General features: G+C 49.8%; 1 protein-coding gene and 1 pseudogene across 3 annotated transcripts in view; both read left to right on the top strand.

Annotated features, from left to right (window-relative positions):
* Ppp4r1l-ps (protein phosphatase 4, regulatory subunit 1-like, pseudogene) overlaps positions 1-13,429 on the top strand; it is an 80,220-nt pseudogene extending 66,791 nt beyond the window's left edge. Inside the window, exons 8-15 of the transcript NR_027957.1 lie at positions 528-632; positions 2,801-2,961; positions 3,075-3,244; positions 3,499-3,582; positions 4,828-4,916; positions 5,634-5,752; positions 10,636-10,777; positions 11,453-13,429. The product of NR_027957.1 is annotated as a protein phosphatase 4, regulatory subunit 1-like, pseudogene (transcript). The remainder of the gene's footprint in view (positions 1-527; positions 633-2,800; positions 2,962-3,074; positions 3,245-3,498; positions 3,583-4,827; positions 4,917-5,633; positions 5,753-10,635; positions 10,778-11,452) is intronic.
* A 1,046-nt stretch (positions 13,430-14,475) lies between these two features.
* Ankrd60 (ankyrin repeat domain 60) lies at positions 14,476-24,091 on the top strand. 2 transcript variants are annotated; one of them, NM_027303.2, is made up of 4 exons: positions 14,476-14,759; positions 20,127-20,257; positions 21,539-21,704; positions 23,673-24,091. In NM_027303.2, the coding sequence occupies exons 1-4, from the start codon at positions 14,675-14,677 to the stop codon at positions 23,978-23,980; spliced, it is 690 nt and encodes a 229-aa protein (NP_081579.2). In that variant the 5' UTR covers positions 14,476-14,674; the 3' UTR covers positions 23,981-24,091. The 2 variants fall into 2 exon arrangements, with proteins under 2 accessions (NP_081579.2, NP_001186884.2); NM_001199955.2 differs by lacking the exons at positions 21,539-21,704; positions 23,673-24,091 and having other exon boundaries at positions 20,127-20,359.
* The last annotated feature ends 2,201 nt before the right edge of the window (positions 24,092-26,292 follow it).

Raw genomic sequence — 26,292 nt, 5'->3', positions numbered from 1 at the left:
CTGCACTTGCTTTTATTAATACATCCCCGCAGAGAAGATAAATGGCAAATTTCATTTCATTCTTAAGGTCATGTTTTGGATAACTAGACAACCAATCAATCAGGTGATTGATCACCCTGAATCCCTTCCATTGGAACAGGGTGGGCACCAGAAACAATGCCCCCGGGGGGGGGGGGGGATGACAGGCAGTGCTCCTGGGGGATTAACGGTGTAAATGTCCTAGGCCATCGCTGGCAGTCACTTACATCTCTAATAACAGAAGAGGGTGAGTTCCAAGTTGGTGGAAGCCGCGGAAAGTGATGAGTGTGGCTGGCCTCTTGGTTCACAGGCATCTTTTAATACCCAGCTGCTTAGTGCCCTCCTTCCCAGAGGGGAGACTTGGATAAGCCAGTGTCACCCACTTTACATTCTGCAGTCTGGAGTCTGCCCTTTGTGAACCCAGAAGCGACTGGACTTCCTTCTTGCTTGAGTCTCTAGAAGCTTCCTCAGCCTCGTGGCACTCACTGGCCTTTACCATGCCTTTCCAGTGCACCAATGAGGCGGTGCCTGCTTCCTGCTGTGAAGTGGGATGAGCACACCTTGCGAGTCCATGGTCTCCAGGACCCAGTGCACATCCTCTGCTGGCGTGGCAGGTAATGGGGTTGTAATGATAATTTATCACTCCCATCCCAAGGCTGTCCAAATGAAGCAACACTGCATAATCTGAATCTAACCGGTTTCAAATTCTTAAAGGTGATGTTAGATTAGTAAGAAATAATAGGATGTCCTGTGTTGCTATTGTTTCTAGAAAATTCCAAGAAAACTAGCCTGTTACCTTTTTTACCTGCCTGTAGAAACCCTGGGTATAGAGGAAAAAGGCCCAGTCCAGGCCCTGGTGGGCTGAAGAGGCAGAAATAGATAGAAAGGAGTGGCCACACCTGTAACCAGGTCTTCTGCTGGTGGGTCTGCAGCTTAACTCTGGCTCAGATGGGGTCAGCAAGGGGCCTCAGTTCAAGTCAAGAGAAGAAGAAAAGGACAGAAAGCTCAGAGGGGAGAGCGCCCCTCTCGTGCAGAGCCCAGGGGTAGCCCTGCACTATGCTGCCTGCTCTGCATCAGCATAGGGTGCCCACAGGAGGGCCTGTGCAAGGAACCCTATCCCAGAAGCCCCCCTCATTTTGTTCTCCCCATGTCCCTACCTGGCCACAGCCGTAGGTGGGGTGCAGATGGCAGAGTGGTTGGAAACTCCTGAAGAGCTAGGGTTCTCTAGACAGGTTCACACCAATGAGTTGTGCATGCCAAGCACCATCCAGCATGCCAACGCTACTTGGGCATCATTGGAGAAATGAGCTCACAGTATTGGTGGTATCGAGTTGGGCTGGATTGCTTGCAGCCTGACGTAGCTCTGAAGTCAGAGGTGTGCAGGGAGTGACTGCACTGGAGACTAGGGCAGGGTTTGTTTCTAATGCGCTGAACTTGACTCCAGCTGAGTTGTGTTAGTGTGTGTGTATCCATGTGTAGAGTTGGAGGCATCGTGCCCAAAAGAAACCTGGATGTCCCACCAAAATGCTATTGTTGTCACGTTTCCTGTTCAGATAGACCCCATGCTTCTCTGTAAACATTGGGCACTAAGGGCCAGATAGCATGCTCAGAGCAAACAAAGCATCTATTGGGTATTAATTGACTTCTGGATCATATATTGAGCTGATTTGTCAGAATCCATTAAGACAATAGACAGTATGACATTTCAAGTGCACGTTGGAAGTCTGTGTGATGGTTGAAGTGGAAGGTCAGGGCCATCTCAGCTAATGTTAATCAATGACCAGAGGCTGCCGTGTCACCCTTGGGCGTTCTTGCTCATTTTAATTGTTAACCTAATGTAAAGGTTCATCAGCACACATTAGTAGTGTTTGCACATGTGAGAACTCAGTTTACTGAGTAAATACTCCCCTGCTGGCCTCCTCTTCTCTCTTCAGGTCGCTGCTCCCTTGCTGCCACGTCTTCTTCATGTACCAAGGCCTGTCCCAACAGAGGCCAAAGGGGTTTGTCTTTTCTGAAAACTCACCTCTGCCCCTTCTTCTGTAGCCACACTAGAGGCTGCTCCGTGGGCCATACAAAGGTGACTCTGGCCATAAAGAGCAGAAAGTACAAGCCTACCTGTGGGCTGGCTTCCCCAGCTTTTCTGTGTAAGCGTGGCCCTTTGCAAGGCAGACTTGGCCCTGGGATGTGAGGTGCAGCATCCTGGATGGGGTGGATGGAGATGCTGTTCTCCTCTGGTGTCAGTTTGTGACATGTCCCATCAACTCTGCAAGATCCAGCTGAGCCTTCAATTTGAACCAGTGACCGTCTGGAGACAGAACAGGGGCAAGAACAGACTGTGCTGGGAGAGAGTGAACCTAAAGTTCAGATTTGTTCCTTGAAGCAAAAGTAAAGGACAAACCCCCATAGCGAGCGCCGAGCCTGTACCTCTCCTTACAGCCAGTTCATGAGCAGCCACTGGGAGCCAAGTGGGTTTCTTCCACCAGTATTAACTATATATCTAGTTAAGTACGTTGATGACATTTTCTTTCTGAAAATCATTATGAAGTAGTGTTCAAAGTCAGCGCAGCTCAGCAGTAAAACCTCACTCGAATGCTTGAAGACAATTGGTTTTGCTTTTTTTGGTACAAACATTTTGTAAGCTTCTTTTGTTGGGCTATGTTTATATTCCTCTACCTCACAGATTGGCCCCTTGTGCCATACAAAGCCCCTTAAATACTTTAAGTCATTATCACACATTGGCCTTCCATAGCCAAGTATACACAGGTGATGTGTTTATACTGAGGGTCGCCTCAAGATCTCCTGATGATGCCAAGGGCAGGCTTGAGCCCAGCCTCCTAGGCTGCTAGAGCGGATGGTCCCCACGCTGACCCCTGTGCATGGACTCTGCTCTCCAGACTCTCCTCTCTGGCAAGGCGTCGCTGGCTTTGGGGCAGCTGACTGCAGGTACTAATGTCCCTCTGGCTGTCCTTGCCTCATCTCTGCATTGCTGTGACACCTGCCCTCCTGGCTTCAGCCCTCCTTGCCAGGAGGCTGATCTCCTTTTTCCTGTTTCCCAGGTTACGGTCCCTCAGCCTCTGCTCCACTAGTTCATTTCATGACCCACCGAGAGCCCAGACTGTGGACACTGTCTTACCAAGCGCTGTGCGCATAGCCTTCCTGGGCCTCCGCTGCCAGCACTAGCCCTGCCTGAAGGACACTTTGTGAAACGTTGGCTTCAGATGTTCGGGTAAGAGAAGTTCCCACAGAGGATCTGGGGGGGGGGGGGTAGGGGGGCGTGGAGGGGGAGAAGCATTGAGTAATAGGTCCTAGGGGCTACAATGCAGCTTGCTGACCTGACTTTCATGGAGCTGGGAGTTGGCTTGCCTACTGGTCTCTGCAGAAATGCTAGGAACATTGAATTAAATTTGCCTGTGGTGACTGATGTGTCTTCTGCCACCCCTAGTGGAGTCTGCCTCACCCTTGCCTGCCTTCTCCATTCAGGAACTGGCAGTGATTCGCGGGGATCAGCTGACAGCAGCCGACCTGGTGCCTATCTTCAGTGGCTTCTTGAAGGATCTGGTCAAAGTATGTGTAGGGGTCCTTAAACACCTGTGGGACTTTTTTTGTTTGGTTGGTTTTTTTGTTTTTTGTTTTTTAAGACAGGGTTTCTCTGTGTAGCCCTGACTGTCCTGGAACTCACTCTGTAGACCAGGCTGTCCTCGAACTCAGAGATCCGCCTGCCTCTGCCTCCCAAGTGCCAGGATTAAAGGCGCACTGCGCCACCACTACCCGGTCCTGTGGGACTTTTAAAGGTAGCAGAGGGTTGCAGACACTCAGGCCTTCCTGCAGGCTGCTGAGGCATGGAGCTTGGATGGGCTCTGGGGCCATGGACAGCAGCTCTGCTCCTTTCATCCTGTAGGGGAGATACAACCAGAACCTAGAAATGCACACTCGTGCCTCTGCTGCTGCTCAGAGCCTGTAGGCTATGCTTCTTAGGGAAGGGGTCTGGAGCCGGCGTGGTGGCTCACACCTTTAATCCCAGCACTCAGGAGGCAGAGGCAGGTGGATTTCTGAGTTAGAGGCCAGCCTGGTCTACAGAGTGAGTTCCAGGACAGCCAGGGCTATACAGAGAAAACCTGTCTCGAAAAAACAAAGAAACAAACAAAAAACAAAACAAAAAGGAAAGGGTCTGGATAGCAAAACCCAAGGTTCCCAGAGTGGCCTGGCTTACCTGAGTAGCCGCTTGGTAAAAGGCAGCTCTGTGCATGGGGAGACCTTTTCTGCAAGATGCTAGAGCCACTTCTGGTCCTGCCATTTCCACTTCCCCTTAAAGAAACAATGAGTCTAAAAACAAGGCCTTAGAAGTTCCCTAGACAGAGGAATGTGTCGAGTGGCTGTGACCCAGGGTTGCCTCTAGGGACTTTGGTGGTCGCTGACCCCGCTCAGATCCTGCCTTTCATTACAGATGAGGGGCCTCAGCCAGAGGGGCGGCAGACCTTATCCACTGAACACAAAGACACATCTCCTTGGGTGGGGAAGCACAATGGGTAGCGAGGGGTATGTGGGGTGGGTGGAGTTATGTGCTTCCCCACCAGAGAAAAGACAGATAGCGTTCAAGATAGGCTTGCATTTGGAATCAGCTAGCAACCATGTTAATGTACAACCACATGGAGTTATACGTACCTAGGGTTGTAGGTAGCAAGGTACGAGGAGACAGGCTTTTTGGCTAGTGAGAAACATATAGCTTGCAGAGAAATAAAGGGGGTGCTGGGGTCACCTTGAGCCTGACATGTCATTTATGGGATGTATTCTCAACATTTGCTTCATCAGGACAAGAGGAGAGTGCACCTCTGCCAGCTGCCGAGGTTGGTGGTGACTGACAGCAGCCCGAACTAGGGGTTTCCATATGGACTAGCAGAGTGAGTAAAAACCTGTCTGTGGCCGTGAGAAGCAAGTCGGGAAGCGAGCTTCCTCTTCTTATAATTGACTTCAGAACAGCAGTATAGTGCTCTTTTGGATAAAGAGATTATGTTTTTATTAAGGTATAAACAGAATTCCAAAGCTCTGAGTTATATATGTGCCCCCCCCCCCCCCCCATCTCTGGGGAGACATCCGTTTTCACATGAGGACAAGGCTGAGTCGCTCTGGCATCCAAGTACTCTGCTGTCCTATAAGGCAGTTTATTTGAACCAAATAAAAGATGAATCACCCACTCTTCAGTATTTCCATCTGAATTGGAGTGGGTTTGCAAAGCTTTCTTGAACTTTCAGCTTGCTGCCTTCTCTGTGTAACTCATGCACTTGGACATCCAAGAATATTGGGAAGTGTTGAGGTCTGAAAAGACCTCTCTCGGATGAGACAGCTATTAAATAAAATGTACTCCCCCCCCCCCTTCCCGCCATGCAGCTTTCTTGCGTGCACCACCACATCTGTGTGAAGTACTCTTCACTTCCTATCTGTTGTCAGCCCAAGGAATGTTCTAGGCTTTGCCAGTAATGAAAGAGAGTGTGCTTCAGTGCTTCTTTTCTAGGTGGGGGGATGTGGGGGGAATATATGTGTGTGGGGTGCTCGTTTGTGCTTTTGTGGAGGTACATTACTGTATCTTTAGTTTTTGTTTTCTTTTTCTCCCCACTTAGGTTACAGCTAGTCATCTCACAAATAATTGTCTTCCTGAAGAAATCCATCAGGCTTTTGCAGCTACGTAGGATATGATTTGGCCGGTGCCGGGGGCAAACTGGAAGATTTTCTCTTTGCTGTGAGCTTTAATCATTATCCTTAATTTGAGAGGTTGAAGTTTAGTCATTATGTCATGTTCGCAGCACACTCCTGCAAAAAGAACTGAGAAAAACAAGCCTGTGCCCGGCGCGGCGACCCTGCGCCCCCTGGCGGCGGGTGCTGGGCGAGCCCCCGGCGTCCCGGGCCCTATCTCCCATCGCTTGGCTTATTGCAGTGGCCGGTTGCGATAACGGCTGCGCCCGGCGCGATATTGGCCTCATTTTCCCCCCGCAGACGGCGGGAGCGATATGAAGCCGTTCGCCGCGGCCCGCTTCCTCCCCGCCCTTTTTCATTTCCTCTGCCCGCGTGCAAATCACACCACTCTCTCTCACCCGAGCCGAGCAGGGCCGCAGCAAGCGAGACAGAAAGAATGAGGGGGAAACACCTAGCGAAAAACCGAAGGGAAAAAAAAGAGCGAGGGAAAAGACCTAGCGAGAAAAAGAGAGGGGGTTAAAAGACCTGCCGAGAAAGGGCGAGAGGGAAAGACCTAGCGAAAACCCGAGGGGAAAAAAGAATGAGGGAAAAGACCTAGCGAGGAAAAGCGACGGGTAGATGTAGCGAAAAACCGAGGGGGGAAAAGAGCGAGGAAAAAGATCTAGCGAGGAACGGCGAGGAGGAAAGACCTAGGGAGAAAGAGCGAGGGGAAAAAAAAAACCTAACGAGGAGGAGCGAGAGGAAAAGACCTGCCGAGAAAGAGCGAGGAAAGAAAACCTAGCGAGCAGGAGCGAAGGAAAAAGACCTGCGGGAAAAGATCAAAGCGGGAAAAATTAGCGAGCAGGAGCGAGGGAAAAAGACCTGCCGAGAAAGATCGAGGGAGAAAAACAAAAAAAACAAAAAACAGCGAGCAGAAGCGAGGAGGAAAAACCTGCCGAGAAAGATCGAGAGGAAAAAAACAAAACAACACAAACCTAGCGAGCAGGAGCGAGGAGGAAAAACCTGCGGAGAAGGAGCGAGGGGAAAAGGGCGGCCGAGTCAGACGGCTAAGTGGGGAAAGCGCGCGAGGAAGTGGTGTGAAAAAAGGATAAAGATTGAGAAAGAGCGGGCGAAAAAGCTAGGGGAAAGCGGTCTAGAAAGAAGAACCACGGGGCAAGAGCGATGTTGAAAATGAAGGAAGGAGTGAGAAGAAAAAAAAAAAAAAACGGAGGAGAAAGAACAAGGGAGAAACGGCGAGAAAAAGAGCGCGGGCGCCGCCATCCGCCGCTCGGCTCCTCGCTCCGGCTCGCCAAGGCGACCGGGCAACTGCTGCAGCCCGTAGCTGCTTTTAAGTGGTCTGGTGTAGGGCAGACTTTGTGTGTGTTTAAACCATAACCGGACCTGGGAGCCTCAAACCCTGAACGCACGAACCCCTATTTTACAAAGCGCTTGGGTGCACAGTACACGGCGGCTTCGGCACGCCCGCTGCTCCCGCTACCGCTGCGCCCGCGCGCGGCCCACTTGGAAAGGAGCAAGAATCCATTAAATGTGGTAGGGGTCCCCCTGCTTGTTCTTATAGGCAACACAGCTGCTCCTGATCTTGGATCTGTAGACTTCAGCGACGTTAGCGGTTGCCTGAAACACGTTGCCCTGAAGTTGTGCACAAAGTTTTTCGAGTGCGCTGCATTTCATTCAATCTAGTAAGGAGCCGCTGGCCTTGCCCGTAGCACATTCTTGTAAATAGCTCTCTTTCTGTTTCCGTCTTAACTCCATTATTTTTTTTTCTGGGTTCTATTTGTCATTTTCTCTATAAGCCCAGCTTTTAATTTTTGCAGTTAGAAGCTATATTGTTTCATAAATTTTCAGGATAGCCTATTAATTTTATGCTTCCATAATGGGAACTGTGCAGAAATAATTTTGTATATGAAACTCTTTAAATAATAATGTAGGTTTTTTGTTTGTTTGTGCATGTGTATGTTTGTTGTTGAATTCTCCACAGCTTTGTAGAACAGTTCATGATGAGCAAAGCCTCGGGCAGAAGAGGCAATCCTGGTCTTTATGGACGTCTCCCAGCCCTAGAGAAAAACACAGTCTTACTTGAAAATAGTGATTTTTAAGATTTCTTGATGATAATGAAATTTTATAAAAATGCCATGCCCTCAAAGGTAACAGTGTACTCATTTTGAAGGGTGATGGTTTTAAAACTGGGCCCCTCATGCTGGATGTATTTGTCTAATGTTACTACCCTGATTTTTCCATTTCCCTTGGAGAGTGTTATGTGCATGTATATATTATTAAGACCTATTTAAAATCTTCTCTACGTGAGCTAGTGAGAACTGAAGGAGATGCTTTCTCTTGCTTGTCAATTGATTGTGAGGGTGGACATGAGGATGCCCTTGTGCTGTAGAGAGCGAGTGCTGCTTGTAATTACCTCAGCTGGCACTGCAGCCGGCATCTAGCCGGCAGGGCCTCACAGCCGGCCGCGGCCACGGCTCTCACATTACTCGCAGGTGGTGGTGATGCTGCAGAAGTTCTGCTGCCGCGGTGCCTGTGCTCTGGGGCTCATTTCCATCCAGGAGCGCATCTCTGGATTCTGGCACTGCCCTGAGTGGGCTGGAAGGCAGGTTTTTGCTTGCATCTGCCGGGTTAGCACAGCCCCGGGAGAATCTGCCTGTGGATTCGTTTCACTGGCAGAAGCTGGGGAAAGTTTACCGTGCCTGCTCACCGTGTAGGAGACTGAGCAGCTCTTTGAAGGGTATAGGATCTTGTTCCCAGTCACCCTGGGCACTTGTTCACACCCCAGACATGGTTGGTACTTACTGTGTGCTGTGTATCCTGAAGATGAAATCAGCGCAGAGCCAGCCAGCTCTCCCATCGGACCCAGCCCTCTCCTGTTACACTTCATCCAGGGTATACCTGAGTGAGAGGTCAGAGTGGAGAAACCCATTCTCATGCCCCAGGTTTCAAGCTTATGTCACCTTGTGTTCTCTATAGCCCCTTCTGACTAACTAGCACCTTGGAAATGCTTGTGCATGTGTGTGTCACGGGGTGGTTGCTTGAATGTCAGCCATCTTGACACATCTGATTCTCTAGTAATGGCTCCTGAGTATGGCCCATGTGGAATATGATGGCACGCCTGTTTATCTTTAAGGATAATTGTTCTGGATGAAGCATTAACCCCCAAAGAGGCCAAGTCAGGATCCCACTAGACGTGGAAAGCCATGGTTTTGGTTTTGAGGGCTTTGTTCCCCCAAGTATTATTTTAACCATTTTGGTGTTCCATCATGCTGTCTTCTGGCATCACAAAGGCAAAGGGCATGGTACGCCATCTCCAGGAGCTGTGCTGACAGCCAGCTTTAATGAAGCCAATTCTAATCCCAAGCCTGCAGTTTAGTTGTCTGCCTAGTAAACAACTGCAGTGAGAGGACTCACTAGCGCCCCCTATTGGGCTAGAAGGACATAGCCGGTATTTTTCCACAGCACAGCCATCTGTGAAGGAAAACATCAATATTCGTTTGTACAGCAATGCCTTTTTTCTTTTTCTTTCTCTTCTCTTCTTTTCTTTTTTTTCTTTTGCTTTTATGTGTTTAACTACTTACCTGGAATTCTGGAATTTAGAAAAATAAGAAACAAACAAGAAATGATACCAATTCATTTTGTTTAAGAAAAAACATTTTTTTTTCTTCAAAAAAATATTATTAAAGTTGTAGAAAATCTGGAAAAACACAATTCAAGGGACTGATGCTCCTGAGATAGTGTACTTCAGAGACTTGTTAATCTCTATCTGTACACAGCTCTTGGAAGAAGGTACTAGGGTGACAAGGCAGGTCTAGAGTGAGACCTCGCTGGCCTAGAGCCTATTTCTGAGCTCCCTGCTAGTGGCCTGTTTAAAGCAGTATCTCTGCAAGGTAGAGTGTGCACCATGCTGTTCCAGGCCATGTCCCTCTGACCTGATGAGGTTATCAATGGGAACAAGCATTGAATGGGAGCCTGTTGATGAGCCTGAGACACTGTTATCAAGATGCTGACTCACCCTGGTACCAACTTCTCTTAGAGGGGCCGCCCATAGGAACCAGAGTCCATGTGCCTGGCTCAGGTCTCCACTCACTTGTTGGTCCTAAGACTTTCAGTGCCACTGCCACTCTGGTCCAGACTTTTCGCACCTATAAAACAAGGCTAGTGTTGTTGCTCTCCAGAACCAGGTGTGAGGAGAGAGGAAGGAGTGTCCTTTAGGCACTCTGTAAGTTAGGGGGCAGTGCACAGACTCCACTGCTGAGCTCAGGTAGGCATGGCTAGCTTTGAGAGGCCTGAGCCTGGGCCAGCATTTGGGTTAGCCTGGCAGCCAGTTCCTGTCTTAAAGGCGGGGTGCTGAATACCTTCTTATTGCCCGAGTGTGTACAATACGGCAGCCTCGTGCAGGGTGATTGGTGCAAAGGATGAGCTACTGCACCCCTGAAGAAACTGGGTTCAGAAAAGCAAAAGGACTTACCTGAGGCCACAAAGTGACCAGTTTAAGTTTCAAATCTGCATCTGCCTGGCTCCAGAGCCCACGCTTCTCCTGCAGACCTTGCCGTCCTTGGCAGCCATTCCTTGGTAGTGAGTTATAAAAACTATAAACTGGCCGGGCGTGGTGGCGCACGCCTTTAATCCCAGCACTCGGGAGGCAAAGGCAGGCGGATTTCTGAGTTCAAGGCCAGCCTGGGCCTGGTCTACAGAGTGAGTACCAGGACAGCCAGGGCAGCACAGAGAAACCCTGTCTCGAAAAACAAAAAAACAAAAAACAAAAACATATAAACTGCTTATAACTAAATTCATTTCTTGAAATTTAAAAGGCCCCCCCCCCACCTTGCGCATCAAACCTATAGATTCAGAGGTAGTGTCTTTACAATGACATAAGTATGTGTGCTTTGACATCTTGAGGAAGTCACTGCCAGGCTCTCTTTTCTGCAGGCTGTGGTGAGTGAAGGGTCTGTTCCTATGGACCAGTCTGTGGGACACTTGCCTGCCAGCCTCCTGAGCCTGGTGTCGGATCCTGTGCCAAAGGAAAAGGTTCTGCTGCCCAAGGCACTGCGGCAGACACTGCTGGAGAAGGGTGTGTGGACCTTGCTGGCTTCTCTGTTAACCCTGGCTGTGACAGGTGGCAGCTAGGTCCCCCAAAGAATTATATATAGCAGGCTGGATGGTAGTACACTGGAGATACATCACAGCTGAAGGGGTGAACATAATTCCATTTCTTAAACAAAGATACCCCAGATACAAACTATCACACTGTTTTCTAGATAGTGAAGGCATTTTTCAGTTCCGGTTATGATAGGAAAGGAAGCCAAAATCTTATCTCAAAGCTCTCGCAGTGTGATGCCTGCCACTGGTCTGTTTAAGCCTGAGTGATGCTGCGTGCAGACTGTGTGTCTGTACTGGCTCGTTTCCCCACCGTGGTGTGGCCCCCTGTTTGCTCATTTCCCACCTTCCCCCTGTCCTGCTCCCCACATATGTTAGATCTCAGGAACTACAGAGCAAGAGGCATGCAAATATTTAGTTACTTTAACTTTTAAAGCAGGTGTCACTACTAGCAGTCCACCATTAAAATCTCAGAAATACTTTTGGAATAAGGTGTTTTACCATCTGAAAGGACTTGGGTACAAGGCTATTTTTGGAAAATTTATCCAGGGTCTTGGCATAGCCTAAAAGATAACAAAACTAGGATATATTATACAACACAGGTCATGGCACATGGAACTCCAACTTTTCTCTCCTTGGCATATTTTAGAAATGCTGAGAACCATCATCTTGAAGTTGTTGAGGAGTTTCTCCTGGCTCTGCAGTCTGACAAGGACCAAGATAATTCATTTTTTTGCTTCCTTAGAACCAAAGATACAGAATGCTATAGAAACCACTCTACTGGAAGACTTGAACTGGCATCCTGTGATGGGTGCACAGAGATGCCTCTGATGAACATGTGGCTTGTACTCGAAGAAAACCTAGTTAGTTGTATAAGAGCTTCCAGATGAGGCTTCTTTCAGGTGATGGCAGCCTAGTCCTTACCACCTCTGCAGACCTGATCAGTGGCGGGTTTGTAGGGAGGCTGTGGGTCCAGGTACCAATGGCTCTCAGGCTTCCTCACCACGAGCTATGGCCAGCAGTTTGTTATTTAGAAAGACTGGTTTTTCAAACCTCCCCTCAGAGCCTGGTACAGTTGCTCACATCTATAATTCTAGCACCTGGAAGGCTGGAGCAGGGAGATCAAAAGTTCAAACATAATATAGAGAATTCTAGGCATGTCTGAGCTACATAACAAAACCCTATTCAAGGAAACCAAACATAAATACAGCTCCCCTTGCCAATAAAGTAATCTAGTAGAAGCCTGTAAGTATTTTCTGGGCTTGCTGCCCTCATCCTCTCTCAGAAAATGGAGTTTATGGCACTGTATTTTATCTCCAGCGGAAATGCTGTACCCGTGTAAATAACTTGACAGGAGAAAGCCCCATGGATGTGACACTAGGTTCTGCAGAGAGTAAACATGCCACCTGAATCGTGTTTTGCTTCGGGACCGCTGCAGAGGCAGCTCCTCTGGGGACTTTTGGAGTGTCCTTGTAAAAGCAGCCTAGTAAAGAACTTTTATTCCCCTGTCATCTGGCTCCTCTCAGGTATTTCCCTCACCCTTTCCCTAATTCAGAAACTGTGAAAATGTAAACTGTGTGTTGGTCTTTGACAGTAGCTAGAGTCATAAGGTTGCTTTAATGTGGACATGTCCAGGGATTCGGTGGGTGGTGTAGGGACCGATGCCTGAGGTACATGGATACTGGTTATACTTTAGACTCAAAAATAAAAAAGAAAGAAAGAAAAAAGGAAAGAAAGAAGAAAGATAAGAAAAGAAGCCATACTTTTAACGAGAACTTTCTACAGATTCCATTGATTTGGGGAGTTATGTACTCTACATTGGCTTAAGTACACAGAACTTAGATTTCCTAGTTTTGAATTTCAGATGAACAAAAGGATGCTGTACAGTTTAAACATTTTTCATTAATTAATGATTCTGTGTTCTGTAAACGTTTGATTATGGGTCTGGACCTGTTTCTGCCCTGCTCTGTGTTCTCTGGTTTGAATACAGCGAAGTGGTGGGGAGCCCGTGGGACACAGGAGCTTCTTCCTAAAAACAAACTTCAAGGTCATATACTGAATTTCCTGTTACACGGGATACCCCTGCAGGTCCCCAAATTCTATTGATCTTGTTATTCAAGAGGAAAGGAAGGCGTCTATGCGGTGCCAAAGAGACTAGGAAAAATGTAAAGAACTCAAATACCCAGCACAGGCAACATCTGGGCTACTGTAGCACAGAGTTAATTCATTAAAGTTAGAGACACACGATTAAAAACAAAGCCAGAAGCTGTCCCGCTTTGTGTGTGCTGCGTGTCTACAGTAAGAACACGAGGCACGCTGCAGGGCCTCTGCAGCAAAACAAGCTTCTACTGCTCAGGTAATGGAAACTTATCAAGTCTGTTGGTCTAAAAGGAGGGAAAATTATTCTCAGCTAGAATCTTGGATCCTTTATAGAGCATAATTTTCTAGAAAGAAGAGCAAAAACACCAGGCAGTCATGACACACGCCTTTAATCAGAGCACTCGGGAAGCAGAGGCAGGCAGATCTCTGATTTTGAGGTCAACCTGGTCTACAGAGTGAGTTCCAGGGCACTCAGGGCTACACAGAGAAACCCTGTCTCAAAAAACAAAACAAAACAAAACAAAACAAAACAAAACAAAAAAATCCCACAAACAAAAGACAAATAATAAAGATAAAAATAACTATTTAGTGTTCTGAGGTAGAATCTAGGTACTGAAATGAAATTGTTCACTTATGACAAGACCAGCCTCCTATCAAGACTGTGGCTACAAGACAGCTGCTGGGGGGGGGGGGGGGAGTTCTGTTCCTGGGTGGAGCCTTGGGATCAATACTCAGTACTGCAGAAAAAGAAAAAAGAAAAAAAAAAAAAAGAAAGACTGTAAGACCCCAGCCTGTTCACTGTACACATTATAATTATCCATCATTTAGAATGAGCCTCTCTGATATAAAAGGATTAAACCACCGTCCCTTTATGTCACCTTGAACTGCATGTGCCTCTGCCCCCAAGTGAGTGGGTGGCCTGGACCACCATGCCTTAGACCAAATTTGTGTAACTGCTATACAAACTATTTTTCAAGCTTCTATTTTGTTCGTGGTAACAACAGAGTTTTTGAAGGGCGTTCTGGCTCCCTGCCCGTTCCATGGTGCTTCCTCTAGCCCCTAAAGGCCTTGCTTTGGGTCTGGTGGTATTTGAGGGCCTACACCCTCCCAACCCTGCGGTTTGAGCTTCCCCTGAAAAGGTTTAAGCCTAGCCTTCCCATCAGATGTGTTCCATACTTTTCTCCCTCCGAGGATGTCACAACGTCAGGGCACACGGGTTTGATGCCATTTCCACCCAAGCCTCTGCCTGTTCCAGCGTGGCCCAGGTTAGCTTGGATTGCTATGTTCCTAAAAGCACACGGCAGCAAGCCTGTCGACCACCTTAGAAACTGTGGACCCAGCGTTTCTCCCTAACCATGCAGACTGCCCTGAACAGACAAGAGGTTCCCCACAGGGCTAGCAGGCTGGCGAGGACCGCGGAGGAGGCTGGGGGGGGGGGGGGGGAGCAGTCTCCGGAAGCGCGGGCGCCCCTCTCCTGTCCCGGGGGCCCCAGGCGGGGGCGGCGATGACGCGCGGGATGACGCGGGCCATGCGGAGGGCGGCAGACGTGGCGGGGGCGGGCGCGCGTCCGCCGAAACGGCAGGGGGACGACCCCAAGGCGGGCGCGCGCCACACTCAGCCCTCCAGCAGGGCCCGCGCACAGGTTAGGGGGCACACAGGGGACCCGCTTGCCTCCACCGTGTCGCCAGACTTGACTCCTGACGTCTATGTCCTGCGGGTGAAGCTGGAGGAGACTGGGGAGCTGTTCCGCGTGGCCAACTGCCGCAACGACATGACAGTGCGGGAGCTCAAAGAAGAGCTGGACCTGATGGTCGGCATCCCCTTCAACCTGCAGCGGCTGCATTTCCTGGACCGAGGTGGCCCCTGCCCGACCCCTTCCCGCACCCCATGAGCTCCTCCCACTCAATGGCCCCCCCCCCCGGCCCACTCCTGCCCTGGGTCCCCATGACACTCGTAACTGCCAGAGAATCCAAGGTGACCAAGTCAAACCCAACCACTCGAGCCCCATCTAGAACGGCCCCTTGGAGCGCTGGCCACTCAAGGGCTCCTAACTCCAAGCACATGGGTGGGTGTCTTATTAACCCCAAATATATAGGTGAACCTCATTCACAAGCATTGTGTCTGTCGCAGGCTGTGGTCTGCCAACCTTGAGCAAGTCCAGGCTGCTCAGAACCTCAACTCTCAAAACCACAAGACCTTCTGGGCAGCCTCTTGTCTTCCTTAGGGAGCCCAGGCCCCCAAGACAACCATGTCTACCTAAGACTTCACTCTTGAAACAAAACTAGGTCTTAGTAGACCCTACCACTACCAAATCGAGGACAGGCCTTTCCCCCCATGAGAACCTGGATCCAAACCAAACCCTAAGTGGTGGATACCAAATTCTCTAGTTAGCCTGTCTATGCGAGCATTTCAGAAGCTGGGACAAACCTTGTTGGCCTCAGGTCCCCAAAGGCAGAGGACATCTGCCTAAGATTGAACCCCAAATCTCCAAGCTGAAAATAACTAGCTCAGAGCCCCAACCCTAAAACTCAAACCAACCGTGTCCATACATGTCTGCACAAACACAGAAGAAGCCATCTGGACCTGGGACCCTCAAGACCCAGGACAAAGTCGACCAAGACTGAACTTGGTTTCTAGGCTAATGACCACTGCCTCGGGAACCCATGTCCTCCATCCCCACTGGCTATCCAGAGATACTAAACAAAATCCTACCCACCTTAGGAAACCCCAAATCCAGGCCAAGCATGACCAGATCTATTTTAGGTGACCCCAAGATTCCATCAACTGTGTCTACATAGAGATGCTAGAACTCAGATCAAACTTTCCCCTCCTGGAACCCCAAACCCAGAATAAAGCTGAGTGCCCAGATCTCATTCCCACACCAACCGCTACCAACACCGCCCCCCAACTCATACCAACTGTATATTCTCTCAAGGGTGTTAAAATTCAAAACAAAACCTGCCAATCCTACAACCCCAAGCCCAGAACACAGCTACTCAAGGTTAAACCCCCAAATCTCTCAGGCTAACCACTACTGCAGCTCCCCAAATGCCTGCTCACTTAACTCTGCATACAGAGATACTAAAACTCAAAATGAACCTTGCTTATCCTGGAACCCCAAGCCCAGAACAAACATGAACCCAGGTTTGAACCTCAAGTATCTAGGCTAGCCATCAGTCTCTTAGGAACCCAAGTACCCCACCCACTCACTCATAAGGATATCAAAAGTAAAACAAATACTTCCCACTTGGTACCCCCAAATCCAGGATATACCTACCCAAGACTGAACCCCAAAATCTTCAGACTAGCTCTCACTACTTCAGAACCCCAAATCCTATAGCAGCTGCATTTACACGAGGACACTGAAACTTCAATCCTTTACCTACCTTAGGACCCACCCCAAACCAAAACAAGCCTGACCAAATCTGAGCCCCAAGTCCCCCAGGCTAAAAACATATGACCATCAGGACTGGCTATCCTCCATGGCTGTTTCCACACAAGGATACCGAAGCTGAGACAAACTGCCCACCTCAGGGTCCCACAGTCGGTCCACACACTGCTATGTCTGACCCTCATATCCTCTAGCTGCCCCTGGCCACACCAGCACCCTGAATCCCAGAGCAGACTCCACCCACATCACAAGCATCAGCACAGAGCCTATGTACCCAACTCTGAGACACCCCTCCCCCCAGCTATCACCACTCACCCGACCCCAGTCTACATAAGTATGCTAGATCCCAACACGGACCTTGCCCACAGCTGGACACCCACATCCAAACCCAGCTCTGTCCACCTCTGAAAGCCAGCCCTCAAGCTCCAAGCTCCCCATGAGCACAGCAGGACCCCAGTCCAACCCAAGTATCCTCATAAAGGCTCCAGGGATTAGATGAGTCAAGCCCACGCGAGAACCCCCAGAGAGTGAAGTCAAGCTTGCTTCTCTTTGATTCCCCACCCATTTGCTCACGAGTACCTCAAAGCTGACACCAGCTGTGTCCCCGTGAGGAAATGAAGGTTCAAACCATCCCTGACTCCCGAGGACCCCCAAACTCAATACATATCAACTAGCCAAGCCTATCATATCAGAGCCCCAAGTTTAGAGCAGACTCTATCACTAGCAAGACCCTAAATCTCCAAGGAGAGCTATCTGATTCCTCCCAGTTGCTTACCAACCAGAGCTGCCCAAAACAAGTCCATCCAAAGACCCCCAAATCCTGCCACAGATTCCTCCAAAACCAGAAACCCCAGCCAGATGGCAAGACTTGCTCCCATGAGAACCCCAAATACAGAGTAAATCCTGCTTTCATCAGGACCCCAGAACTCAAAGCAAGCCATGACCATTATTATTAGACCTCCCCCCCCAATCTTGACACTAACCTAGTCTGTCTCTGAACCCCAAGTTGCAAGCTGTGACCTTCCCCACACTCGGGGCTCACAGGGAGCCCTGCAGATTCCTTTCAGTTCTCTTGAATCTAGACCCCCCACGAACCCCATATCTAGACAAATTCCATGGGGAGGCACCCAGTGGAAACCAGAGGCTCTTCAGCCTGTCTACCCTTCCCTCAACCTGAGGACATGGCTGCCCCTGTCCCCATTCCCTATAATGTTTAGGATATGAGAACAGGATCAAAGACCCTTGGTTGGGCTCCATCATCTCCCCACCCGATGGAAATCAATGCAAAACACTTCAAGAAAATGAAGATTAAAAAACAAAAAACAAAACAAAACAAAACAAAACCCTCTGAGCTGCCCGGGGAATGTGAGCAGCCGGTATCCTGGAGACACTGCAGAGTCCTGCAGGGCCTGGGAGCGATGGAGACAGCTCTGAAAGCAACCTGTCCCCACGCTCTGCTTTCTCAGGCACTGGCTGTCCTGGGCTCAGTCTCCTAATCCGGAGAGCAGAGCCCCATTAGCTCTAGAATTCTCTGTGCTGTTCCCCAGTGGACAGGAATGACTCTGCAAACTGTGCAGGCAAGGCCAAAATACTCTTCCTCGACACTTTCAAAAATAGGTTAAATGTTTTCCATGGCACATGTGTTTTCTTACAGTAGTTGAAAGATGCATGTATATATATTCTTCAAAGCTTTATTTAGCAAGAAGCTGTGTTTGAGCCTGTCTATAGCTAGCAAGGTATAAAGGATACAAGGTGTAATAAGGGTCTGTGCAGTTGTTCCCCAGCAAGGAATTGAAAAATTATGTGTCTTCCTAACTCTGGACCCCCTTTTGTTCATTTATTTTCACCAGTAAGCAATAAATTCAGGCAAGCTGATGGAGAATAAGAGGTGGGTGACTTCACAGTGATGTCACAGTGCTAAGACTCAGCAGTCACTTAGCAACTGCTGGGGGCCTGACCCCTAAGCTGTGCTGCCTTGACTGTGGCTGGCGCATCTGCCCACCTCCAAGGTTGCAGAGGGAAGGGCAAGTGAGATCATGGCGGGAAAGTGCCACGATGGCCCTTGTCTAAACTCGCCAAGCAAATTCATGAGCGAGTACTGCTCCTGGCGATCATTTATCTGTTGATAATTAGTAGCATTTGTCTGAGCCCAAGGTAGTGGCTACCCATCTGCAAAAGGGGACGTGCTAGAGATTGCACGGGAACCATGAGGCAAGACTCACAACTCTCCTAGATGCTTACCACACGGTTAGAAAGCCAAGTTGTCTCAGAGCAGTGGCAGACCGGTTCCCACGGTCAAGCCACAAACAAAACCTTAGTTAATGGAGTCGATGACCAGCTCTCTATTTACATCCCCCTGAGAGTACGATCATCAAGTGGTACCCACACGTCTGGCAGGAGTCAGACCTTGTCACATCCTAGCCAAGCCTAGCCCCAGTTTGCTTCCAATTAGAGGAAGAGGCCATGTAGGCTGGAGGGTCATCATGAAGATTCAAGGATGAACCGCTCAGGTCAGGCATAGAGACTCAAAATAATTATGAAGAACTCAGAACATTTGTGGATTCTGATCACCTGGAAAGGCTCCTAGGACAGCCTGGGCAGATTGTAATCGCGTATAAGCAATCCAAGTCCTCTGTGATTCCTAAGATAGTAGGTGGCCAAGAAAGACGTGTGTTTTGACAAATCAAATAGTACTACTTTAAAAAAAAAAAACAAAAACAAAAAACAAAACCAAACACAAAAAAAAACCCAAAAAACCCTTCCTGCATAGTGCTCCTTGAGCTGTCCTTCTCAGAGTGTGTTTTTTTGTTTTTTGTTTGTTTGTTTAATTGTTGTTGTTGAAACAGGATCTCATGTATCTTCAGGTTAGTCCTGAACTACTAATCCTTCTGTCTCCAGCTCCCAAATTCTGGGGTGATAGCTGTGTTGCCACCAAGCCTGGCTGAGCCTGGGTTTCTGGGTGTGGGTCTAGGTCCATTGTTGACCCTGAGAATAAGATGGCATTGCTGGGTCTGGCAAGAGCTCTGACACTCCAGTCCAAATAGGGTGAGGGTTGATATTAGCTCCTGAGGTTACCAAAGGCTCATAGGGGGACAGTCTTGTCCCCACGAGGGTCAATGTCTGGAGGACATCTTTGACTGCAAGAGCTGGCTATAGGTGCAGCTGATGTGTTATGGGCATAGGCCGTAGAAGCTGTGGTGTGTGGAATAGAGAGGGGTAGCTAATTGGAAACATCAGTTAAGCACCTACGTGGAAAAACCCTGACGTGGGCTGTCTGTCACTTGCTGGATCCTTCAGTCACTGTCATCTCTTTAGCCAGCTAATGGCTACATTCCCTAGAGTCAGTGTTCAGTTGAAGGTATATAACTTGCTAAGTACACTGTCGGGCCTGTGATGTATAGCTCAGATTTAAGTAGTTCTATTTGTAGAGTTTGCCTCATAAAACGATCTCACTGACTCATGGATTTTTCCCCAACAGGACAAGCTGTAATTACAAAATTTTATAAATCATTGCCATTGTGTGTGTAGGGTTTTTTTCCTCTCTTTTTCCTTTTCCTCTTTTTTATTTTTTATTTTTCTTCTTTTTGGGTCCAGCTTCCATTTGAACTAAGCCAAATTAATTTTCTAAAAAGCCTTAGCAGCATCGAATTTCAGGCTCCTGTGCGACCATCAAGGGAGAGACTTCCCCCACCCCTACCCCCACGCACTCCCGCCCCTTTGGCTCAAGATTTTAAAAGTATCTTTGCGTGATTCAGGGCCAGACGTGGTCTGAACTGATGCAGTGATTTCTCTAGGTCCTAATTTTGTTAAAAGGAAAAACTGTTTCCCGTAGGAATTCTGATGGATGATGCTACCCTGAAGTTCTACGATGTCATCCCCGGAGCACTTATTTCATTATGTATCTGGCATTACGATGGTTGGACGGAACTGGTTTTGGCCGCCGTGGAAGGGGACCCCAGCAAGGTGGTTTCGTGCTTTTTTTTTCAATATTAGGGGGCGAGGGGACCCCAGTCTTTAGTCTTTAGTGTGAAACTTTTGAATAAAGTCCTCAGAGTAGGGAAGGAAGAAGAGCTTTCTGCATGGAGAGTGTTTCCAGACAGTCTGGGCTTGTGAGTCCCTCGGGCTTGCTTATCAACAGTTCATAAACCCACTTACTCTACCCGCAGTGGGGCCCAGGTGCTGCATTGTCTGTCCACATGTTGGCCAAGTTGAAAATCGAATTTAATCCTAGTTAAAGAACATGGGGTGGTAGCCCAGTGGTCAGGGGCTTGTGTACTCAGGTTGGTCTACCTTGGGAGTGGGGTAAGGGCCTGGCACCCTTGGACAGCCTTCACCTGATGGAGGGTCGGCACCAGGGCAAGCTCTTTCTTCAGTAGACTTTGAGGGTAGAGCTCTGAGATTCCCCAGGGAGAAGAGTCAGTTTCCTGGTAGGACAGGATTCAAGGGAAGGTTGGGGTACAGGGAGAGGTGCCGGGGATGCATCCAGGGAAGGGTGGGTGGCAATGATCGCTGTATCCCAGACCCCAGGCCCGAGGAACGAGAGCAAAGTTGATCCAGCCCCAGTTGTAGCATTGTCTTCTACTCTGCATCCCTGGCTTCCTCCCTCTCTCCTGGAAGTTTAGTCAGTGCCCTGCTTCCCTGCTGCCTGAGGAGATCATCACAGCCTTCCATCCCATGTTCGATTGGCCCCACTGCCCCTCCCCTTCCCCCTCCCCCACTGACTGGGACATCCAGAGCACAGGGTCCTCTCTGTGGTATCCATGGCCCTCCTCCCATCCCGGATGATGTGTGTCTCCCCAAGATGGTTCTGTGATGGGCATCTCTCTGCCAACAGAGTTCAGGAAGTCCCAGAAGGGAACGGTGACAACGGGCACAAAAACTGGACTGGAAAGGCAGACCCCACCACTCCTCCCATCCCCGGGGCACCTTCCAGGGGACCACATTGTGTTAGCTGGCGTTTTTTTTTTTTTTTTTTTTTCCCCCAAGTGCCACAAACATCTTCCTCTGGACACATTGGCAGTGCTATTTTCTCCCTTCAAAACATTGGCAGAAAGGCCTCCCTGTGTCCCCTGCCTGACCAGGGATGGAGGCGGGGTGGGGGTAGCTGCACTTCCTGAGTGTGTGGGTATCACCCATCTCCCCTCCGCTCCTGCTGTGTGCCTCGGTTAGGATGGAGTTAACCTGCATGGGCGGAGGATGCAGGTCACGCTCTAGAGGCAGCCTTGATGTATTCCTTCCACCTAGATGTCATGTCTTGGCATCAGCGAGGATACCTTCTACCGAACAGCGAACTCACAGCATTTTAAGGGGGAACAGTGGAGGCAGTGGACAGCCCAGAGGGCATTTGTGGCCTTGTACATCTCTGCTCACAGAGGCCACGTGGATGCCGTGCAGTATCTTCTAGGACTTGGTAATTCTGCGGAGCTGGTTGGGAGGACAGAATGACCCATCTTCCGTATTACTTCAGCAGTGGCTCCCTAGGTTCCAGTCTTGTCACCCACTAAACATGTCTCCCGCTGGGCTCCTTAGTCCTAAGCACCACATTGCTTAGGTGGTACGCCCACCAGGGACTTGCACTTCTCTAGGCCAGATCTGTGGAGCATTCTGTTGTGGTAGAACCAAAATTATAGGACAGTGAGCCATGGGGGCTTGGGGGTGGGCTAGAGAAGTCCAGAGGACGTCCTAGCCTGGCCTTTCCAAGCAGTTCCTTGCCCTGCCTGAAGTAGATTCTGCAATGGCCCAACAGGACCTCACCCTGGCTATCCCACAGAGTGGTCCGCAGGCTGGCTGGAGGTCCTTTTAAATACACTGAGCCACACTCTTCTTTCCATCATGTCTCCACTTAAGGGTGACCATCTGTCTGTCTGTCTCTCTGTCCAAAGCTGTGGTCAGCACCATGTCTGGGAGGAATCTTTTGTCTTCCCTGGTTGGGGAAACACTGCTCCCTCTGACTGAGGATAGCCCACCCCACGGCTTCCTTGGGGAAAGGAGGAGGGACTAGCAAGCGCCTCTGGCTGTCTAAGGTGCCACCTCCATGTTGGACCTCTTCCTTTCCATCTGCTGTCTTGCTCAGCTCCAGGGATCCTCCCGCTTCTGCCAGACAGGGTGGGAGACAACTCAACTGTCCCAGGCAGGGTACTGACATGTCATATCTCTGCTACAGAGCTCAAGACGGTGGGTGACAGCACCGTGTTTTCTGCCATCCCACACAGCCTTTCTACACTTCTCTTATCCAGTGAAGGATAGGCTTTCACAGCCCAGCAGTCCTTTAAGCTCATAAAAAGTCATCTTCGCTCTGATGGAACTGTGATGTATTTGAAGGCACCCGTTAAAAAATGACGGCCGGCTTTGCAAAGTCTTCCGTCCTCTGCAGCCATTGCTGGGAGGGTGGCGGGGGGAGGCACAGGGTCGTGCCCACGTTCTGGAAGCCTACTTAAGCTTTGCCTCACCAACTAGCCATAGCTCAATTGAACTATGGGATGGCAGCCGCAATGCAGGCTGGATTGAATTGAGTAGCCTTGGTTTGTGTGTGTGTGTGTGTGTGTGTGTGTTGTGATTTTTGCTACCCAGAATTCCATTCAGTTCCACAAGTCCATGCTGGACCCCTATCATTAGCCCATCTGTCTGCAGAAGGCAGCAGGAGTCCAGGTCTGTCCACTCTCAGACTGCCATTTCCTGTTACCTCCCCAGTACCTGCAGTTGCATTCCAAGGATAAAAGCAGCAGTGCCCAGACCATGTGTGTTTCTGTCCTCATGGATCTTAGGCGGGAAAGCCCTCCAGTGGTTACAAATGTTTAATCCCATAGCCTGTCGCATATGGGATGCGTTCAGCGCAGTCCCTACTGAACTTTTATGGGGAGAGGTCGGGGTTGTAGAGTGGAAGAATGAAGGAAGTCACTGACACCCTAAAAGGGGAGAAATGCAAAAGTGTAGTACATAACCAGAAGAGCATGTGCAAAGGGCCTGTGGCACAGTGCAGACTGCTGGGAGCTCAGGAGCTACCTGGAGCTGGTGCTTCAGAAGCAAAGGTAATCAGTAGAAAGCTCAAGGGAGGGGTGGAAACAATGTTGCAACGAGATGAGCAGATGTGGTGAGGTGGGCAGACAAATCCATCAGAGTGCTCCCCAGGCAGCAAGATGCAGGGATGTGCTTGGAACAGGAGACTGGAATGTGCTGTTTACTGGTTGCTCCCTGGGACCAGGCTCAATGGGAGGGGTGAAGAGCTTAGTGAGGCCACCATGTCCCTGGGAGCAGCACCAACCCTCCATCAGATTCCTGCCACAACCCCAGTCCCTTTCTTGTTGTACCTTAGTGTCACACGGGTGGGACTCCTGGCTAGGAGAACAGACCACTCCAGCTGGTCTTTTTAATCTCACAGGAGCAAACTGCCTGGCCAAATCACCCCTGGGCAGGACGCCCCTGCACGTGGTCGCAGCCATGGGCAGGACAGACTGCGTCCAGCCCTTACTGGAACATGGTGCCTCCATCCATGACAGAGACTTGAAGAGCGACACGCCCATCACCATTGCGCGGCGCCTGAAGCGAGGACATTTAGAGCACAAGATGTTCCTTCTCTACTGGATGGTCAAGTCGGGGTCCCGGGACCCGGACTTGGTAGGGAGGAAAGCTTTGGAGAAATCCAGCCCTGGGATGGCGACCAGGAGGAGCACAATATTAATCTCCTGAGTACATTTGCCCATCACAAGACTCTGGGACGACCTTACATCCCCCCCCACTGCCTCCCCCCCCCCATGGCACTCACTAGGGAACAGAAAGAAGGGACAGATCCAAATCAGACGCCAAGTTGATTGTCCTCTTACTAGCGTCTCCGGAAGGGTGTAATGGAGCAGGTGAGTTCATCTCTTTTGTAATCCATTCTGTCCCCCACCACGCTGACAATGCCGGCCTTTAATTTTAAACTCTTTGTACATTGGTGCCCAATCACACCGTTTGGGGTGATGATAGCCAATTATCCCTCCCTCCCGAGGCCCTCTAACGCACCAGCATAATGGGAGTAATAACAGGAATGGTAATAGCGCTCCTGCGACTGGCACAGAATGAGCACTGCCTACGTCAGGAGGTCATGAGCAGCGTAGGTTGCGAATTTGTTTGTCAAACCCATGCAGCTGACCACTTCCGTGGCCAGGGATGGGACACAGTGTAGGCTGAGCTAGCCCTGGGATCAAGAGGGAAGCCGAGAGTGTGTCTTGTGGGCCTCCAAACATAGTCTCCCAAGGGGTTCATTTCTTATCTGTGTGGGAAGGAGTCATGTGGCCTTCAGTGGGAAGAAAACAGCACAGGAGACAGAAAAGAGAGAGAGGCTGGCACCCTCTTCCTGCGGTCCCAACCCAGTGTCCCCACAGCCTTCACGCTCCCTTCCCACTGTCTCCAGCACCGTCTCTCCCTGGGAGCCATTCATTGGCCCCAGGCACTCTGCCTGGCATGAGGACCCATACATTTGGGGACAAGCACTCCATTTCTCCAATCCAGTTAGACACTTGAGTAGACATCCAGCATCCTCAAGCCTTCGGTGGTGACATTTCTTCAGTCTGGAGCAAGATCACTTGGACATGCACTCCTGGGCTCTGGGCTCTGAGGACACTTCAATTAGAGACAAGCGTTGGGCCTCAGACTACACCGCAGCCCCTGTCATGGGGGGGTCGGTGAACCAAGTGCAGAAAGCAAGCAGGGAAACGGAGGCTGGGGCCCAGTGCCTGGAAAAGAGTACAGGGAGCCAACACCAACAGAAAGGCGGGCCAGAGATTGTTCTAGAATGTTCTGGAGTGAAAACCTGACTTTCATGAGAGTTTCACTCTTGGTTTTGAAAGATGGCCTTGAAATTCTGAAGAAGTAGGGAGGTATGCAGGCACACGGGGGTGGGGGCAGGGCGGGTAGGGGTCACGGGGAGACAGCTGCTCAGCTGTTTGTTAGGTTGGGATGTGCTCGAAGGAGCCTGAGCCCCATTAGGATGGCTTGCAGTTGTAGGACTGTAGTGCAGGGAAGGGCCACAGGCCTCATGGTGGCATGACATCTGCCTTGTCACTCCCGTTGGGCCATATGTTTCCCTGGAGCCCCAAACCCTGACCCAAGTCCTGGAACATGTCAAAGGTCTCCTGACAACTCATCAGGTCGCCTTGGGTGGGGCTGACCTGATAAGGTCATCAGGTCATCAGGTGAGAGGCATGGCACCCTGGCTGCCCTTCCAATTTCCCAACAATAAGACCTTGCTTTAAAATTAATGGTCTGCGTTTCCTGGTGTCACAGCGAGTAAGACCTTTGTTGACAATGGTCTTACACCAGCCGACGTGGCTGTACCCAGGCTCAGCCTTCTGTTTGACAAATAGAGAATCAGGAAAGCTCATCTCAGCCTCGGGATGTCAAGCTGAGAGCTTATTTTTGGCAGGCATGCTCCAAAGTCAATAGGCAGATATTAAAACAACCCCAATCCATCGGGTCGGGTCACTTAGCTAATGAGGTGTGCGGAGGTGAGGTGACTTATGGGTAGCCTTTTAACTTAACAAGTGGAGTCCCTCCAAGTCCAGTGTTTGCCAGGAGCTTGCTAAGCAGTCTTTGTTATTGGAAGGGCCAACCGCCTGGCAGGAGGACCCACACATTTGGGGAACAAGCACTCCACTTCCCTCAATTCAATTAGACACTTGGCTAGATATCTAGCAGCATCAAGCCTTCTCTGGTGACATTTTCTTCAGTCCAGGACAGGACCACTTGGACACATGCCTAGGCTCTGAGGATACTCCATTAGAGACAAGCTTGTCTTGGGCCTTGTCTTGGGCCTTAGGATACAGCTTGGGTGTGTGTGTGTGGGGGGGGGGCTTTCCTAGCATGAACAGGGCCCTGGATCCAGTTCCCAGCACTGTGAACACATAATGTGCAACACCCCCCCAACCCCTGTAACACACACACTATCATATCACATAGAAACAAGCCCATGTCACGAGCTGTACATGTCAACATCTCCGTGATCTGCCATTGGCTGACAG

This window comes from Mus musculus, chromosome 2, assembly GCF_000001635.26.
Source record: "Mus musculus strain C57BL/6J chromosome 2, GRCm38.p6 C57BL/6J".
Taxonomy (NCBI): Eukaryota; Metazoa; Chordata; class Mammalia; order Rodentia; family Muridae; genus Mus; species Mus musculus.
This window is presented reverse-complemented; position numbering and strand designations above follow the sequence as displayed.